The 17,958-nt window shown below is 33.6% G+C and overlaps 1 protein-coding gene across 11 annotated transcripts in view; it reads right to left on the bottom strand.

Annotated features, from left to right (window-relative positions):
• The window catches only part of Dgkh (diacylglycerol kinase eta), a 213,378-nt gene that overhangs the window by 41,367 nt on the left and 154,053 nt on the right, over positions 1-17,958 (bottom strand). For all 11 annotated transcript variants that reach the window (XR_015445840.1, XR_015445841.1, XR_015445844.1 and 8 more), the window contains exons 15-19: positions 12,003-12,102; positions 10,272-10,545; positions 9,249-9,347; positions 5,908-6,039; positions 4,052-4,169 (exon numbers count right to left, since the gene is read on the bottom strand). Coding sequence is in view for 5 of the 11 variants with exons in the window: in XM_087197313.1 (XP_087053439.1) it covers positions 4,052-4,169; positions 5,908-6,039; positions 9,249-9,347; positions 10,272-10,545; positions 12,003-12,102 (723 nt within the window). In the remaining 6 variants the exon portion in view is untranslated. The remainder of the gene's footprint in view (positions 1-4,051; positions 4,170-5,907; positions 6,040-9,248; positions 9,348-10,271; positions 10,546-12,002; positions 12,103-17,958) is intronic.

The raw sequence follows: 17,958 nt of genomic DNA, 5'->3' as shown, positions 1-17,958 counted from the left end.
TTAATAAATCCAGAGAGGACACAGATAAAAAAAAGTAGAGGAGCTGAGGAACATGATGGAATTCCAACATAGGAAACAAATGGAATCCATAAAACAGATGCAAACAGATTTCCAGGAGATTAAAAACTCCACTGAAAGTTTACACAACAGAATGAGCCAATGTGAGGACAGAATATCAGATATAGAAGATAAGATTGCAATCAATGACCAGGAAAAGAAAAATTGTTTTAAAATAGTAAGGGACCACGAGACATCAATCCAACAGCTGCTAGACCATGCAAAGAAGAATAACATAAGACTGATTGGACTCAATGAAGAAACAGGAGTGTGTGCAGATGACATAAAAAAAATTGTTCACAGAAGTGATGGCAGAAAACCTCCCAAGCAGGGGAAAAGAGCTTGACATACAGATAAGTGAGCCATGTAGGACTCCAACTAGCCTTGATCAAAAAAAATCTACACATAGGCATATAATAGTTAAGATTCCAGAAACCCAATAGAAGAACAAAATTCTACAAGCAGTTAGAGAAAAGAAACAAATCACATACAAAGGAAAGCCTATCAGAATCACAGCAGACTTCTCAACACCAATAAGATGGAAACCACAGAAGAAATGGACAGATTCCCAGATATGCATGAATTACCAAAGTTGAACAAAGAAGACATAAAATTTCTAAACAACCCAGTATCAATCAATGAAATTGAAAACATAATTAAAAACTTACCAACTAAGAAAAGCCCGGGTCCTGACGGCGTCATTGCTGAGTTCTACAAGACATTTAGAGAGGAACTACTGCCACTACTGTTTAAACTCTTCAATGAAATTGAAAGGGAAGCAATACTCCCAAATTCATTCCTGGAAGCAAGAATCATCTTGATTCCCAAAGCAGAGAAAGACCCAACCAAAAAAGAGAACTATAGGCGAATCTCACTAGTGAACAGAGATGCAAATATCCTCAATAAGGTACTGGCAAATAGAATGCAGAAGATCATCAAGAAGATCATACACCCTGACCAAGTGGGATTCATCACAGGGATGCAGGCATGGTTCAACATACCCAAACAAACCAATGTAATTCACTATATCAATAGAGTCAAGGACAAAAACCATATGATCATCTCAATAGATGCAGAAAAAGCATTTGACAAAATCCAACATGCATTTATGATAACAACCCTACAAAAAACTGGAATAGATGGTCTCTACCTCAATCTGATAAAAGCCATCTATGAAAAACCAACAGCCAATATCATACTAAATGGTCAAAAACTGAAATCCTTCACACTAAAATTAGGAACAAGATAAGGATGTCCACTATCACCACTCCTGTTCAGTATAGTTTTTGAAACATTAGCCATGGCAATTAGACAAGAGAAAGAAATAAAAGGAATAAAGATAGGAAATGAAGAAGTCAAATTGTCATTATTTGCAGATGACATGATACTCTACACAGAAGACCCCAAGAACTCCACCAAAAGTCTTCTAGACTTAATAACCAAATTCAGTAAAGTAGCTGGATACAAGAGGTCAACACATAAAAATCAATAGCTTTCCTGTACACAAACAACAGACTCACTGAGAGAGAAATAGGGCAAACAATTCCTTTCACCGTAGCATTCAAAAAACTGAAATACCTAGGAATCAACCTAACAAAAGAAATCAAAGACTTCTTCTCTGAAAGCTATAGCACTCGGAAAAGAGAGATTGAAGACGATATCAGGAAATGGAAAGACATCCCTTGCTCCTGATTAGGAAGAATCAACAGAGTTAAAATAGCCATACTTCCAAAACTGCTATATAGATTCAATGCAATCCCAATTGAAATTCCAGCAGCATACTTCACAGACCTTGAGAAAACAATCCAAAAATTCATTTGGAACAAGAAGAGATGCGGAATAGCAAAAGCAATTCTAGGCAACAGAGATATGGCAGGGGGTATCACAACCCCCAACTTGAAACTAGACTGAAAGCTACTGTGATAAAAACAGCATGGTACTGGCAAAGAAACAGACCTAAAGACCAGTGGAACAGATTAAAAGATGCAGAAACAACTTCAGACATACTCAGCCATTTCATCTTCAACAAAGGAGCCAAACACCCTCACTGGAGGAAAGATAGCCTCTTTAATAAACGGTGCTGGAAAAATTGGATTTCAACTTGCCACAGATTAAAACTAGACCTGTATCTCTCATCATGCACTAAATTAAAATCAAAATGGATTAAAGATCTAAATATTAAAACAGAAATGCTGAACTGGCTGGAACAGAGGTTAGGTAGAACTCTTGAAGACACTGGTGTAGGAAAAGATTTTATGAACAAAACCTCAGTTGCCCATGAACTAGCACAGACAATCAACAAGTGGAATCTCTTCTTACTAAAAAGCTTTTGCACAGCAAGAGAAACCACACCAACAGTGCGAAGAGACAACCCACAATGTGGGAAAAAAATCTTCACATGCTGTTCCTCACACAAAGGTCTACTATCTAGAATCTATAAAGAATTTTAAAAGATCAGACCTCCCAAATTTAAAGTCCCAATCCAAAAATGGGCATCTGAAATGATCAGACAATTCTCAAAGAAGTAGAAATAGCAAATAAATATATGAAAAAATGTTCAACATCACTGGTCATTCAAGAGATGCAGATGAAAACAACACTGAGACTCCACCTCACTCCAGAAAGAATGGCTCCTATCATGAAATAAACCAAAAACAAATGCTGGTGGGCTGTGGGGAAAGAGGAACCCTGCTCCACTGCTGGTGGGCGCGTAGACTGGTGCAACCACTGTGGAAATCAGTATGGAGATACCTCAAAGAATTAGGACCTGAAGTCCCATTTGACCCAGCTATTCCCGTGCTGGGGATCTTCCCCAAAGAATTAAAAGAATCATACCACAGTGATATATGCGCACCCGTGTTCATAGCAGCACAATTTGTAATAGCTAAAACTTGGAAGCAATCCAGTTACTCATCAACTGGAGACTGGATCAAGAAAATGTAGTTTTTTAATACTACTACTCAGCCATAAAAAATGAGAAATTACAGACATTTATTGCTAAATGGATGCACACTGAGGCCATACTCTTAACTGAAAGAAAGAGGACACACGTGTAAATACTGAATAGTTTCTCTACTGTGAGAAACTGAAAGTAGGACTAAAAGGTATATCACATAATGTGAAGTAGGAAGAAAAGGGGCAAAGGGGAAGGGGAAATGGGAGGGTTAGGGGAAAGGAAAGAAGGGAATGGAATTAATATGAGAAAATGAAAAAATGGAAACAAAGTCTTTGTAAACAGGGAGGGATGGAGGGGTTGAAGGGAGGGCAGGGGAAGGGGGAAAAATAAGAACCAAGAGAGATGATGTAAAGGTGCAAATTTCCAATGATGAATGTCATTGTATTGTATACCTAAAATGAACCAATTAAATTAATTTAGAAAAAAAGAAAGTCTCTAGTAATTATTGAGCCAAAACCTGGTCGATTCAATTCATTCTTCTACGTATTTTTTAAAGTTTAAAGCATAATACTGTCCTTGAGGAATATCATTACAGAAATAAGATATAACAAAAGCAAAATTAAAATGGAAGTAAAAGAAAGAGAAGTGTCAAAAATAGTTTTAGGAATTGTAAGAAGGGGAAAGATCAATGTGGCCCAGAAGCTTCCTGAAATCAGTAGCCCTAGATGCTGAGTATGGAAAGATGGCAGATTCAATAAGACTGAGAAGAAAGGAACTGAGGAGAATGGCATAAATATAAATGGAGAGGCACTATTAAGTAAATGTCTCCAAGGAAAAGTGGGCAGAAGCTGGGCTTTCCTTTTCGAGTGTTGCACTACAGAGAAAAGGCTGGAAAGGGAGCTGCCTCAGAGACAGACTATAAAGATCACAGAATTTTAAAGGTCTCAATGTGCCCATCATTATGAACTTCTCAATTTTTCAATCACTCTTTTTTGTACATGGAGCCATATATACTGTGATACATTTAAAATGTTACAATTCATATAAAACAGAAATAAGCATAGCCAAAATAAAATAATTGGAAAGGCATTTTCTTACAATGAATCTAGGTCTGGGTCAATAAACGGCGTTGCACCAAAAGGATCGCTATTTGCTAGTAACATTTTGTTGATAATAGAACTCCCAGCAATCGAGGCAGCTAATCCTGCTCTTAAACCTGGACAAAAAAATAAATACATATAGGATCACAAATGGTAAGGAAAAAGCAGTGAAAGAACCAGCCCATTCAGGCCTCACCTCAAACATCAAGCTCTCAAAGTTTTTCAGTGCTTACTCATCTCATTAATCAAAACTAAGAAGTAAAATAGGAATACAAGGTTTTTGTTACTGCTAAATATGTATCGAAATATTGTCATAAAGAATTAAGGAGATGAAGCCTAGAGGAGTCTGTATGTGACATTTTTCTCATTTACCTTTCTATAACTGCAACAAATATATATTACTTCCTTTGTTGTAAATAATGTAAAAATGTCTGTAAAGAATCTACAATAAAGGCTGAATTAACCAAAATATCATGGAGGTAGCACTTTCATACTCTCAAACCATAGATAATAATAGTAAGTTTAAATTTAAAATGTTAAGAGATGCATTAAGGTAAAAACTCAATATTTTTGTCAAGAATAAGTAGTAAATACAAAATGAGGTTGTTACTTTTTATGTAAGTGGCCTATTGCAATTACTCCATAAATGGTAACTCACAGTATTTGGACTTCCAAATTATTTTAATTTCAAATGTGAATATAAGCATGTCATCTAAATTGCTCACAACGAGCTGGTCACTCAGTCCCATCAATTCTGCCTCCCTAAGCAGCCGTCCTTTTCATCTCTGTCATCTGCTCATGCCTTCATAGAGTCCTCCCATGCACAGCAGCCTCTCTGCACCCTAACTCGTGTCCTCTCATTCCTTTGTGAAGTTTAATGATTCTCCTCCTCAGCCAGGTGTGTGATGCATGACTGTAATCCCAGCATTCTGGGAGGCTGAGAAGAGAAGATTCAAGCCCAGAATGGGCAACTTAGGGAGTTAGTGAAAACCTGTCTCAAAATCAAAAATAAAAAATAAAAAGGATGGGATGTAGCTCAGTGTAAAAAGACATTGGTTTCAAGCACCCCGGGGGGGGGGGGATATATGTATGTGAATTCTACAATGGGTAGTTCAAGTGTTCTAAAGTGCTTCTTTCAGGTATTCTATTTTCTTATTGATCTTTTGTCTAGTAATTCTGTCCACTACTGAAAGTGAGTTACTAAACTCTCTGTTATCACTGAATTGTGATTCATCTTTAAAAAGAACTTGTACGAGACAGACTTCAGGGTTTAACCTGGATACCAACCTACTCTGAATGAAGCAGAAAGATTTTTGTAAATGAAAACAACTGGTACTTAAGGAGGCCTATAAGGTACCAATGTTTTCCACCATCTCATGCTTATAATCCTTTGATTTCTACTAATGCTAGTCCAATCTTAGGTAGATTTATTTTATCAGTACTACAATAAGATGTTCAAAATATACAGCAATATCACTTCACTAAAAATGTCTACAGAGAGACTGTTGGCTTAAAACCAAAAGAAAACTGTGGAGATACTTAGAGGTCATAGACTGGAAGAGAAGATTTACTGTGGATATTTAATAAGGAGAGATTCCTGGGCAACACCCCCAAAATAATGGATTATAATTTCTCAGGGAAGGGTCAAGAAATATGTTTTAATGATTCCTAGCAAACTGTTATACACAGAGGAATCTAAGGACCTGGATCCCTACTGATAAGTGTGGCGAGAACATTCTCTTAGGAATATTTATCTTTAAGAACATGAACATATTTCAGAGCTCATGGAAATGAGTACTTACACATTATCACAGAAATACTTAATAATACACCATGTTTCAGAATCTGAACTACCTGGGCAAATTATTCTAGTATTGAGTACAGGGAGATTTTCTTTGGTGGCTGTCACAGCTGGACCAGGGAGAGAATCAGTTTGGGAATGGCCACGACTTGCCCGAGCATCTGGAGACCGAGGTGCAGCTTTAACTGTTGACAAAAAGCCAGGATTAAAAAAAACCAAACAGAAAGGTAAAGGACAAATTATTAAGTGCCTACAAACTGAAGATCTGTTTTAATCAAGCGGAACTGAAAATATCAATTGCATCTACCTGTTGTTTTACCATTTTATTTTCATTTTCTCGGGACATATGGAAGGTATCTGCCAAAGTAGATGTCTTAACCTCTGATCTCAAGTAAAGGAAGATTAGTAGAAAACACTAATTTAATTATTAGTAGAAATAATTAATGGTCAGTAATACTCAGAATTTTAATGTGATCAACCCACATTTAAAAATAAATAGAAAACGTGAAGCCTGATGATTTTTCAAAATAATGTATACTACAAACATAACACTTTTCTCATAAACATTGGGTGAATGATCATATTTAATTAACATAATTCCCAGAGCTAACATGTGAAACATGAACTATCAGTCTTCTAAAAATGGAAGGAAAAACAGTATTTACTTTCAAGGAAACCAATGTACTTTTCTCACATCTCTCAATTACTTATTCAAAATAATGATTTGCCCAAAACAGTTACTCTTAAAGAAAATAACAATGGAATATTTAATTCTACTTAAACTGAGGTAATTTAATAAACAGTATCTTTAATTTAGGGGGTAATTAGTAGGTATTTTTAAAAATTCTCAAATTAAATTTAAAAGTACTCTAAAATTTAATCATCTTCACTCTCCCTTTGACTAATTACAAATTAACTATATTAATCATACACTCTATTTTCTCTGCTCAAAGCAGTTTAGTTTCATTAAAGAAAAGTAACAGAACAGTCACTCTATTTTTTTGGAGAGACGTGACTTCTGTGGCTAATTTCTAATAAAAGCAACATTTTGATGTTCATCTTTGATAAAAAGCAGAGTGCACTAATGACTGAGATTGATCTTCCATTACAGGTAATTAAATTGACACTTGAGCTGGGTGTGGTGGTACTTACCTGAAATCCCAGCTACTGGGAGGCAAAGTCAGGAATATCACAAGTTCAAGGTCAACCTGAGCAACTTATTGAGACCCTGCCTCAAAATAAAAAAAAAAAGAGCTGGGGATGTAGTTCAGTGATAGAATGCTTGGTAAGGCCCTGGGTTTAATCCCCTGCACTGCAATTAATCATCAATCAATCAATCAAAATATAAAAATTAAAATTAAATTTAAAAATTAGTTTTATGGGTTTTCTTAAATAAAGCATCTCATTGATCATATTAATATACTGTATTTCTCACTTCTCATATGAATTATTACATAATTAAATAATGATAAAATGAGTGTGCTTCAACATGAATAATGACTCTAAATACCAAAAAATTTGCTATTCCTACTGATTGATTTCTTATCCCAATATTGAGTATTAGCCAAAATTAAAGTAATAGGGATGAATGTAAATGTCTATAGTAAGTCTGGGAAAAAAGTAGTAGTCTGCAATACCAAAATGTGCAGAATGAGTACTGTATGAGTATCAAATGTGCTATTAACTTACAGAAAAATATCTGGAGAATTTTGTTCAAATTGGGCTCACATTTTAAGATAAATATTGACACAATAGATGCAAACAAAAAAGAAGATCAAAACGTCTGAAATCATCACGTTAAAGAGTGGTAAAGGAGATGAGGACACATCATGTGGAAAAGGAGACACATGTGGCAAGGGAAGATGTTGCCAGAAAAGCTCTTGTCAATCTCATCTAAAGGCTGCCCTAGGGAAGAAGAATAACCTATGGCTCCAGAAGCCAGATTCTTGTTCAATACAGTGAAATACTGTATGTAAAATTGCTTCTTAAACCAACCCCAAAAACTATACAAACCCCATTAGTTGTTACCGTAGCATTATCATACACAAAACTTAATGATGTCTGTAATTTAAGTTGAAATTTAAGAGAAAAAAACAGTAAGCTCAAGATAAAGAATCACTTTCTAACAATTACAGCGAACCATAAGAGTGGAATGTATTGATTTTATTTATTTTTTTGGTACCAAGGATCGAACTCGGGTCCTTGCGCTTGAGCAGCAGGCGCGAAACCACTGAGCTAAATTCCCGGCCCGAGTGGAATGTATTGAAAATGAGGGGTCCAAAGGCTCAAGCATCATCTGTAAAAGTTCTAGAATAAACCTATCGGGAGTTGGATAATGAACGTATCAGATCTGCAAAATCTAATTTTGAAGTCTAAGAGTTTTAAGTACAATTATGGAATATTCTCTCAAAGTTAATGTAATTAGCGGCACCAATTAATAATACTAGTAATACTACTAATAATGATGGTAAACACATACAGCATTATGTACCAGATGTTATTCCGGGCACCTTACATAGAGAGACTTACTTGACTTTTACTAACCCCAGTGAAACTGGTATATTATTATTCTTATTTTCAGAAGAAAAAAAAAATCACAGAGAGGTTATGTAATCTGCCCAAGTTTATATATAAGTGAAGGTAAAAGCAGAAATATGAATTTTTGAATGAAAACAGTTCTGATATAATTATGTTGACTTTTATAAGTACCATTCATATTATCTTCATATTGTCATTTGTATTTTAACTTCTACTTTGTTTTATCCCATTAAATTAGAAACTTTTTGCTTATGTAATATAAAATATTATAAATTCATCTTTTATTAAAAGCTGTAAGGTAGACATACAGTTAACAGTCTTTGAGCAATTTTACATTTTCTGATAAAAATAATTTTGGTAAAGAAAATGGTTGTAATTGTGGTTTAAAGCTTACTTAGAGACAAGGATCATTAGCCTGGAAGGTGGATCAGTGAAACCTTGGGGAGTCCTGAATAGTTTAAAGTCCAAATTGTAGCCGTGTGGGATTTTTAGCTTCCTTACAATTCTCAAAAGGAATTTGAGGTCTAATATATCTTAAAATTGGATGATATATGTGTTTCTTCCCTCTTTCTTTAGGAAAACTATGATATTTAATAATTTGTCTTATAGATCTTAGTTTATTACTATAATCTCTAGAATACATGATAAGAGAGGGATGTGAAAGTATCTGACAACAGTCTAAATAATCTGTTACCTTTATTATTTTAGAATTCATGAACACCTAAGCTTTAACTTCCAAACAGCCTTTTCAAAAATAAAAATATGAGTAGTTTAATTCAAAATGGCTGATCTTTTGAAAACTGAAAGCAAAATTATATTTTATTCAATTCCAAAATAGTTATCATAGTTTTCTTACCAGTTAATGATTCTCTTGAATCTTCTTTAGATTCTTCTTTAGATTCATCTGTTTCTATACTATCGTAATCAGTACAGATTACTGTCTGGTCATCCATAACTTAAACAGAAAAAATATATTTGGATAAGTGAAAATAAAACCCATCCATATTAAGATATACTTAGGAAAGTAAAATTAAACCACATATCAAAAGAAGTTTTACATTAAAAAATAAACACTATAATAAACTTGAGGGTGACATCTCGAAGTACCAGAGATTATAAAGTTGTTAAAAAATATATATATCAGAATAAAATTATAATATACCAAAACAAACATTACTTATCCATGTCAAAATTAACTTTTAGTCTACTAAAATTCTAAGTATAGACATTATATTAATATAAAAATTAAAATATAGGCAGAGATTTTGTATACTCTTAAAAAAGAAACAAACATTTACAAAATTAATGTTAAAATATTTTCTGTATTTCCAAAGTAGTTTACAGGTTAAGAATTCAACAGCTTCCAATTAAGTAAAAAATATTAAAAACTTTAGAATTTGGCTTAAATAATTTTTCTTTTTAAGGTAAATATAGAAATGTTTAACCTTAATTTATTTCTCAATTGTGGATTTTTCGGGGGAGGTGGTATTAAGGATTAAACCCAGGGTTTAATCTGAGGTACATCCCCAGTCCTTTTATGTGTTTTGAGACAGGGTCTCAGTAAGTCTGTAAGATGCCCAGGCTACCCTGAAACCTGAGATCCTCCTGCCTCAGCCTCCCAGAGTGCTGAGATTATATGCATGCCACCATGCCCAGCTCTATTTCTGAGATTTTACACTATGCATCATTAATATACTGATTTTTACGACTAAAATAAAAAACAGGAGTAAATACAAATTTCCTTTTAGTGGATCTGTCTACCTCTATCGTGCCTCAAAATTTTTTTCAGTGTGCCCAATCAGACCATTATGAAAACTTTATTACACTTGCAATAGGAAGGCCACCACCTTCTTCCAAAGCTAATTTTGTTAATGTGTACCTTTTCCAGCTTCTTCAATGACTTGCCTCACTGCTTTCTTTAAACTGTTTGCCCGTAACATTATTTCCCTTGGTTTGATGGCTTTCTGGGAGGAAGATTTTGTAATATCTTCTGCAAGCTGGTCCTTGCTTTCACCCAAGGATTCTTCACTTGAAGATTCCACAACATCTTCTTCTAGGATGACAGCCCCAATGCCTGGGAGTGTGGGAGCAGCCTGGAAATCTGTGTGCAAAGCTTGCAGCAGTTGTTCAAGCTTCTCATTTAAGACTGAACACTAAGAAAACAAAAGTATGGTAGTAAGCAAGAAGAAATTCAAACAGAAAAAACATGGGCTGACAGAATACAAGTAGTTTTTATGTAAGATGTTTTGAAAGTTTAATCACTAAAGAGAAAAACACTAAAATGCAACTAGTTATCACCCCTTATTTTGTAAATGTTTTGGTTCAGGAGGCATTTATTTTAAGTCAGTGGAGATGGAAAATGATAATCTAAATTAGTGGTTTTTGATTTAGAGGGAAGATGCTTATACTGATGTTTACTATAAATTATTTATCTAATATAATTTATATTTTATACTATAGAGTAAATATTTTATAATTTTTAAAACACAAAATACCACAATTCTTAAATGAACTTATTGATTTATACTTCCAGAATCATGCAAACTTCACTTCATGGATTAAAATCCTTACAACCTTTCTGTGGCTATTTTTCCTTAAAAGAACACAACAAATAATTCACTATAATGTGACACAATACACAAAAACATGATATATTATACAAAACATTAAACCTGCTTTTAAAAAGGTAATTGACACATGGCCCCATTTTGAGTACCATAAACTGCAAGTGTGGCTTAACTCTTATCAAGTTGGCCTTCGAAGCCCTAATTTGCAAAGTAAACAGAACTTCCACACAACTTCTAGTCCTTTTTCCTTCCTTTTATTTATCCTTGATGACACATCTCAAGACAAAGTTACAGGAAAAAGTCTAGAAACAAAAATATGACTAACAGAGGGTTCTTGTTTTCTGAAACTCTCCAGAATAGAAAAAAGGAAGAACAGTTCAAATATATGTTTATTTCCATTTTCTTTTCTTTTGACTCAGAATATCTACGGTATGAATTTTGGGAAGTCAATTCTTTTGCAAACCCAAGATATCCATGCCTTTTCTAAGAAGGCCTTCTCATAAACGTATGAAAGTAAAGATAGTGGCTTTTAAGGTCGGTAAGCTAAACTTATTTTAGCATCAGAAAGCTCATGAAGGGGAGAAGTCTGTAAAGAAAAAGGCAGTGGAAGAAATAAAACTTTGCAAAAGGCTAAGGACCAAAGAACCCAGGGGCTTGTGCTGGTAGGAAACTGGGTTGGCCAGAGTTCCTCTGGAAATGGAAAGCTGTTCTCCTGCTCCTGGGTTGCTGGCTGCACAGACAGCATTCTCCCCGGCAGTCTCACTGCTGTGCAACCTCCTTTAAGATGTCAGTCACTGGAAAGGGAATGTGAATTATCAAACATGGTCTGTTGCGTGGCTTTTAGCAAGGTACTTTTCCTACATTTTAAAAGATAACCATAAATTAGAATATATTTTTGATAAATTCTTATATCTAATTCATAAGTAATTTTTTCCTTGATTTATGATGTTTTAGCAGAGCAATCATCTAACCACAGTTTAAAGCACGGTCCGATGTTAACATCCCCAGTAAACAATTTTTATGCCCTGAAGTATCCCTCTTACTTTGGTAGCCACAGCTTCTGCTACAACTGCATTTTCAAACGTTTTGTCATAGGCCTTCTCTACTTTGGCAACGAAGTCCTTTACGGTTTCACACAGTATCCTTTCAGAAAGAGAAATTGTACAACTCAGTAAAATAAATTTGAATGATTTGCTCTGATTTATAAGCATTTAAAAATAAGCACAAATGGACAAATTGTCAAAATACCTGGATCATTCATAATAAACATCCATACTTTCATCTGCAGTACACTACGTCCTAGATGAATTCAAGTCAGAAACAGATACATGAATAAACCTTGCATTTAAGGTTATAACAGGCCTTTCTCAAATATTTTAAGTCCTAAGAAGAGCATTTTTCAATTCCTTTAAAAATAATGTATTATCTCTCATTGCCTATGCAGTTGTACAACTGAAACTGCAGTGCTGAACAAACAAGGTTAGGTTTATCACTTATGTCGTCACTGTCCATCTACTATTCATCATATGGTTATCTTGATAACAAACTGCTCCCGAAGAGGAAAGAAGTTGTGTATTATGTTCCAAACCAATCTGCCACTTGAACTGAGTTATATTCTCTGTAAATTCATTCATTTTTCCCCTTAAGATAACCAATACAATAACATACAAGAATAATTTAATTTAGGTCTCCTTAGTGTCAGCAATATATGGTTTACTTCATTCTTTTTAATTACATTTGGTCTCTTTGTAAAAGAAATAACTGAAAGATAAAATAACCTGAAACATTAACAAAATTCATCTTTCAAAGGTCTTTGGAGCCAGTGATGTATTTAAAACTACTACCAACAGAATGGTACAGGGTTTATTTTTAGGAAGACCTTATGCTGATTATTTTAAAAGTGTAGTATTGCCGGGTGTGGTGGTGCATGCCTGTAATCGCAGCACTCGGGAGGCTGAGGCAGGAGGATCACTGCAAGTTCGAGGCCAGCCTGGGCTACAAAGTGAGTTCAGGGCCAGCCTGAACTACAAAGAGAGACCCTGACTCAAAAAAGCCAAAAAAAAAAAGTGTAGTATTGGTCTCTATCATCATTGTTATAGATTAAGAAATGTGAAGAAAAGAAAAACAGTTTTCAGCAGTTTTTTTTTTCGATTAAATTCACAATTTCTCTCATAGGTGAGTGGCACACTGATAAGCTTCCAGATACTTAAATGTTATAAAATTGAGCCATTCAGCACACATATACTGTATGTATCCACATGTATGCTAAACCTACACATTTCTCATATAGGAAGTAAATCCATCGCTCCTAACAACATTCATTTGTTGGTTTTTGGCAGCTATTTCTACATTCACTTGGACAAAGGTAATGTCTCCTAACCTTCAACCTGCTAACTTTTAATTTTTTTGTGGTGCTAGGGATTGAACCCAGGGTCCTGTGCATGCTAGGCTAGTGCTCTACCACTGATCTACATAGCAAGCCCTCTTTGTTGGCTTTTTAATCTCGAATTTCTACAAAGAATCTAGCTTACCATTTACATGAGAAACATGCATGTACCTCAAGTTTTTTCTTCTTTGTTGATGGATAATACTTTTATGGAACTTCTTGAACTATTAAACCAGTCTACTGTAAAATTTCTTCTGTGGACTTTACTGAAAATTTCTCTAAGCTGTCCTACTTCTAGAGAAAGGAAATAAGCACTCCCACCTTTTGCGCAACTCCAAAACAGAGGCCTTTCTTGCCCTTATTATAACACTGGCTTGGTATATTTTTCTCTTCAGTTGGTGAAAATGCATATGCCCAAATATTACTATCATTACTACTTTTGTTGATATTTACTCCTACGGAAAGAAACCATTCTGTCCATCAGCCTATGAGTGAAAGGGACAACAGAAATATCCTTTACCCTGGGCAATATCACTGTGGGGGACAGAATGAAGGAACACTGATCTCATAAATCTTGTGCAAAGAGAGCTGATAAATGGGAATATGATGAATAGGAATGTGCTTGCCACATAAATTGTGGGAAGAATCAGAAGAAATGTTCAGTGCTCTGCCTATGGCCCATTAAGTTCCATATTCTAAAAGAATTATAGGATATCTATATTCTAGAAGAATGAATTAACCTTTTGTTATACCTAAATACTGAATTTTTTAAATAAAAATGATATATATACTTAAAAATAGCATGATTTTAAGGTGGTGCCACCTGGAAACTTGCAAATAGGAGAAAAACAATTTTAAGACGTATTTACTACAATAACACAAGACAGTCTCTATACATGTTTTTCTATTTTAATACATAGACTTCTAGAAAACATGCAAAAATCAAATAAAGTAGAACATAATGTTACGAATAATAAGTGAAATAAATCAGACACACAAGTATCACATAATCTTTCTTATATGAGAGACCCAAAGTATAAATAAATTAAAAAGCAAAATAGAAGATAGATAATAAACTAGGAAATAGAGACCAAGAGATAGAGGGAGAAGGTCACAGATGAAAAAAAATTAAGATGGGTTCTATACATGTAACAACTCCCCACAGTGAATGTAATCATTATATACTATAAACATGTACTAATAAAAATAAAAATTTTAAAAAATAGAACATAAATTTTCACATAAGAGAAAAAAAATTTAACCCCTAATTATAATCCTTAATGTAAGAACTTTGTATAAGATATTTTCAAAATTTTATTTCTTTTATTTTGTTCTCACCCTTCACTGTTAAATGCTGTCAACTGTGTGCACCAAATATTCTGGTGAACCTAACAATATTATACAGGATGCTTTCTACCATCACCTCAATTATATTTATGAGATAAAGGCTTCTTACCACTAGTATTAATATCTTTATTATTTTCCATTATTTTTTTTTAAACAGGGGATATATCAACAAAATATTCAAATACTCTATTAAGGTAAATACGATCATGATGCCTACACAGAGTTATAGAGTGGCTGCAAGGACAATCATATTAAGACCTGAAAAATACATTTTAAAAATCTCATATAAAAAGTTCTAATTAGGAACTAAAGGTTATTTAGAAGTACTAATGCTAATATATAATATCTATATCTAATATAGATATCCTTGGTATCTACGTGTATGAAGAAATTTTTTAATAACCATATTTTTCACTTCATCTATTCAAACTTACCTTAGATTTGTGTGAACTACTTCTAAACCAGATTCTGAATCTAAATTCTATTTTTTCATGCCAATTATCCCATCTTCTGGAAGTTTTATATACAAAAAAATTACATTTATTTTTAAAGTTAGGGGTGAGTAGAGTTAGTGAGCAAAAAACCCAAAGTAATACACACTGCTAGGCTAATAAGTATAAAAACTATTAACTAAAGTGGGGGGCGGTGGGGATTTAAAAACTACTGACTAAAGAAAAAATAGAGTCATTTAAATTCCAGGTAAGGATACTTATTTAATAGTTCTATTCTCCCTTTTTTAAAAATAAATGCCATCTATGATTGCTAGTTAGAACTTTGATAACTTAGTGTTACAGTACTGAATTGATAAAATCTCAGCCAAAGTCAAAGAATAGTATTTGGTGTTAACCTACATTAACTACATTAGTTAACCTAAATATTAGCTATGTTGAAGGAACAGAGCTTTCCCATTAGCATTTCAGCATTTTTAAAATAGCAGAAAACAACTGTGGTTACTGGGGATTATTATTTTATGAAAATAAAAATAAAAATATATTGTAAAACAGTGTGCTGCTATGCCAGTGGTAGTCTCACATATCTCGTGTTTAACTGTGTATTTGGATAATACCAAGGGGCCATCACAGATGATTTATGTACACCTTTTCAGTTTGTACTTAGAAGTTGGCACTCTGTGTGGTACTTTGTGATACACACGGATGAAATTGCCTAATAATATGCTTCTCAGATTATATTTCCATCATGTGTCATATGACTATTGAAATTTAAATTAAAAAAAAATTTTTTGACCTATGTGGAGTCTACTAGCTAACTAGAATTTTTTTTTCCAGACCACTATTTGTTCAATATTGGTTTTGAAAATCTTTATAAAACAAATCACATCCTCTGATGTCTTGTTAAGGCTTGAGATGTTTTTTTAAATTATATGGAAAAATGTTTAAGTACTTTTCAGTTTTGTTTTGGTTAAGTTCTATATTTGCATATTATTATAGGGGTTTTTTTCCCTTGCATTGTTTTTCTTTGAATAATTTTAATTTTTGTATATGTGTGTTTCATAATAACGTTATAGATTTTAAAAATTTTAAAAATCAAATTGTATAAAAAAGTTAGAATGCTTTACCTTAATACTGTATCCCTCAACAAATAAATAGCATTAACAAATGACAGGAACAGCTTATTTTACATTTTATCTAGGTGGTGATTACATGGATGAGTGCCTGTGTGTGTGGTATTTTTTCTAATCATTGAGTTGAAGCCTTATGATTTGGGTACTCTATAGTATATATATACATGATACTACAATAAAGACTTTTAAGCAGAAAGAAACATGGGCTTTTAAAGCTTAAAGAGCCATAAACCAAATGCCATGTGTGAACCTTGTTTGGATTTTAATTTGAATAAATCAACTATTTAAAAGAAAAAAACTTTGGAGATAACTGGGAGGATTGGGACAAGAGTTGAGTAATATTGATAGTAGTAGAGAATTATTAATTTAATTATATTTTTAAAAGATTGTATACATATACCCACATTTGAAAATGAAGTAAAATAAATGATTTCTTGCATTTGTCTAAAGGTACAGCAAAATAGAGTGAAAGTAGATGGCAAAGTGTTGGTAAATACTAAAGCTGAGTGATTGTATGGTAGGAAGTTATTATACCAGTCTCTTTATTTTTATCTAAGTTTGAAAATGTCCATAAAAATAAAATTAGTATAAGGGTATTATATTCTGTCCTCTCTTTCATCTCTTGAACTCTTCAGTCCAAACCCTTTAAATCCTAATGTGGGGTTGCAATGGCAGGACAGCAGCAGGCCTATACTCACAGAGGAGTCACAAGAGGGGACCAAAGTGGGAAGGCAATTACTTAAAGCAAGAGAAATGGTTGGAGAGAAACCCAAAGGTAGAGCTAAGATCAGAGCCTAAACCAAGGTCACAGAAAAAAAGTGGAAATGTAGCTGAACAAAGGAGGTAATAATACCATAATTTAATGCAGCAATCTGTAGTTATATTCTCTGTGTTTATTACTGCATTTAATTTTAATAGTTCCATGAAAGAGAAATAATAGGCATTCTCATTTTTATACTGATAAAAATAGACATAGCTCACAAAGCTGGCAAATGGGTGTCAACAAGACCCAAATTTCCTTACAGCAGTGATTTCTAAACTGTTCTCTAAATACTTGGAGAATTTCAAAAGTGCTTATTATGAATTTCATTTAGAAATACAGCAAATAATATTTTAAATGTTCGAATGATCATTAGAAACATTGAGACAAATGTTAATATTTTTTTACAATTTACTAGTTTTTATGCAAATTTTGAATTAAAGAATCTCTGCAATCTTATTTAACTAATACTTACAATATCAGAAGATAATATCCTTACAACTAATCAAAATAAAATACAGAAATAATTAGAAACAGCAATAAATATGACTCTGTCATCTCTAACCTTATGGCTTAATTTTTCATAAATAGCTTTAATAGTTTAATTTTATCCAACTGATTAACATCGACAAAGCAGAATTTTAATCTTTTAATATCAGGATCCTGTATAAGATTTTATTTAAAAAATATTTCCACTGCTAAGAATGTCAGACTACACATAGTCATTACGAATGATGCCAGGCCCAGTGATGCATATTTATAATCCCAGCTACTCAGGAAGCCGAGGCAGGAGGATCGGAAATTCCTGGCCAGCTTGGACAACTGAGTGAGATCTGATCTCAAAATTTTAAAAGGGTCAGGCATGGTGGTGCACACTAAATCCCAGCAATCAGGAGGTTGAAGCAGGAGGATAGCCATAAGGTC

This window comes from Heterocephalus glaber, unplaced genomic scaffold (assembly GCF_053883595.1).
Source record: "Heterocephalus glaber isolate CG9 unplaced genomic scaffold, H.glaber_assembly_v1.0 deba00001666, whole genome shotgun sequence".
Taxonomy (NCBI): domain Eukaryota; kingdom Metazoa; phylum Chordata; class Mammalia; order Rodentia; family Bathyergidae; genus Heterocephalus; species Heterocephalus glaber.
This window is presented reverse-complemented; position numbering and strand designations above follow the sequence as displayed.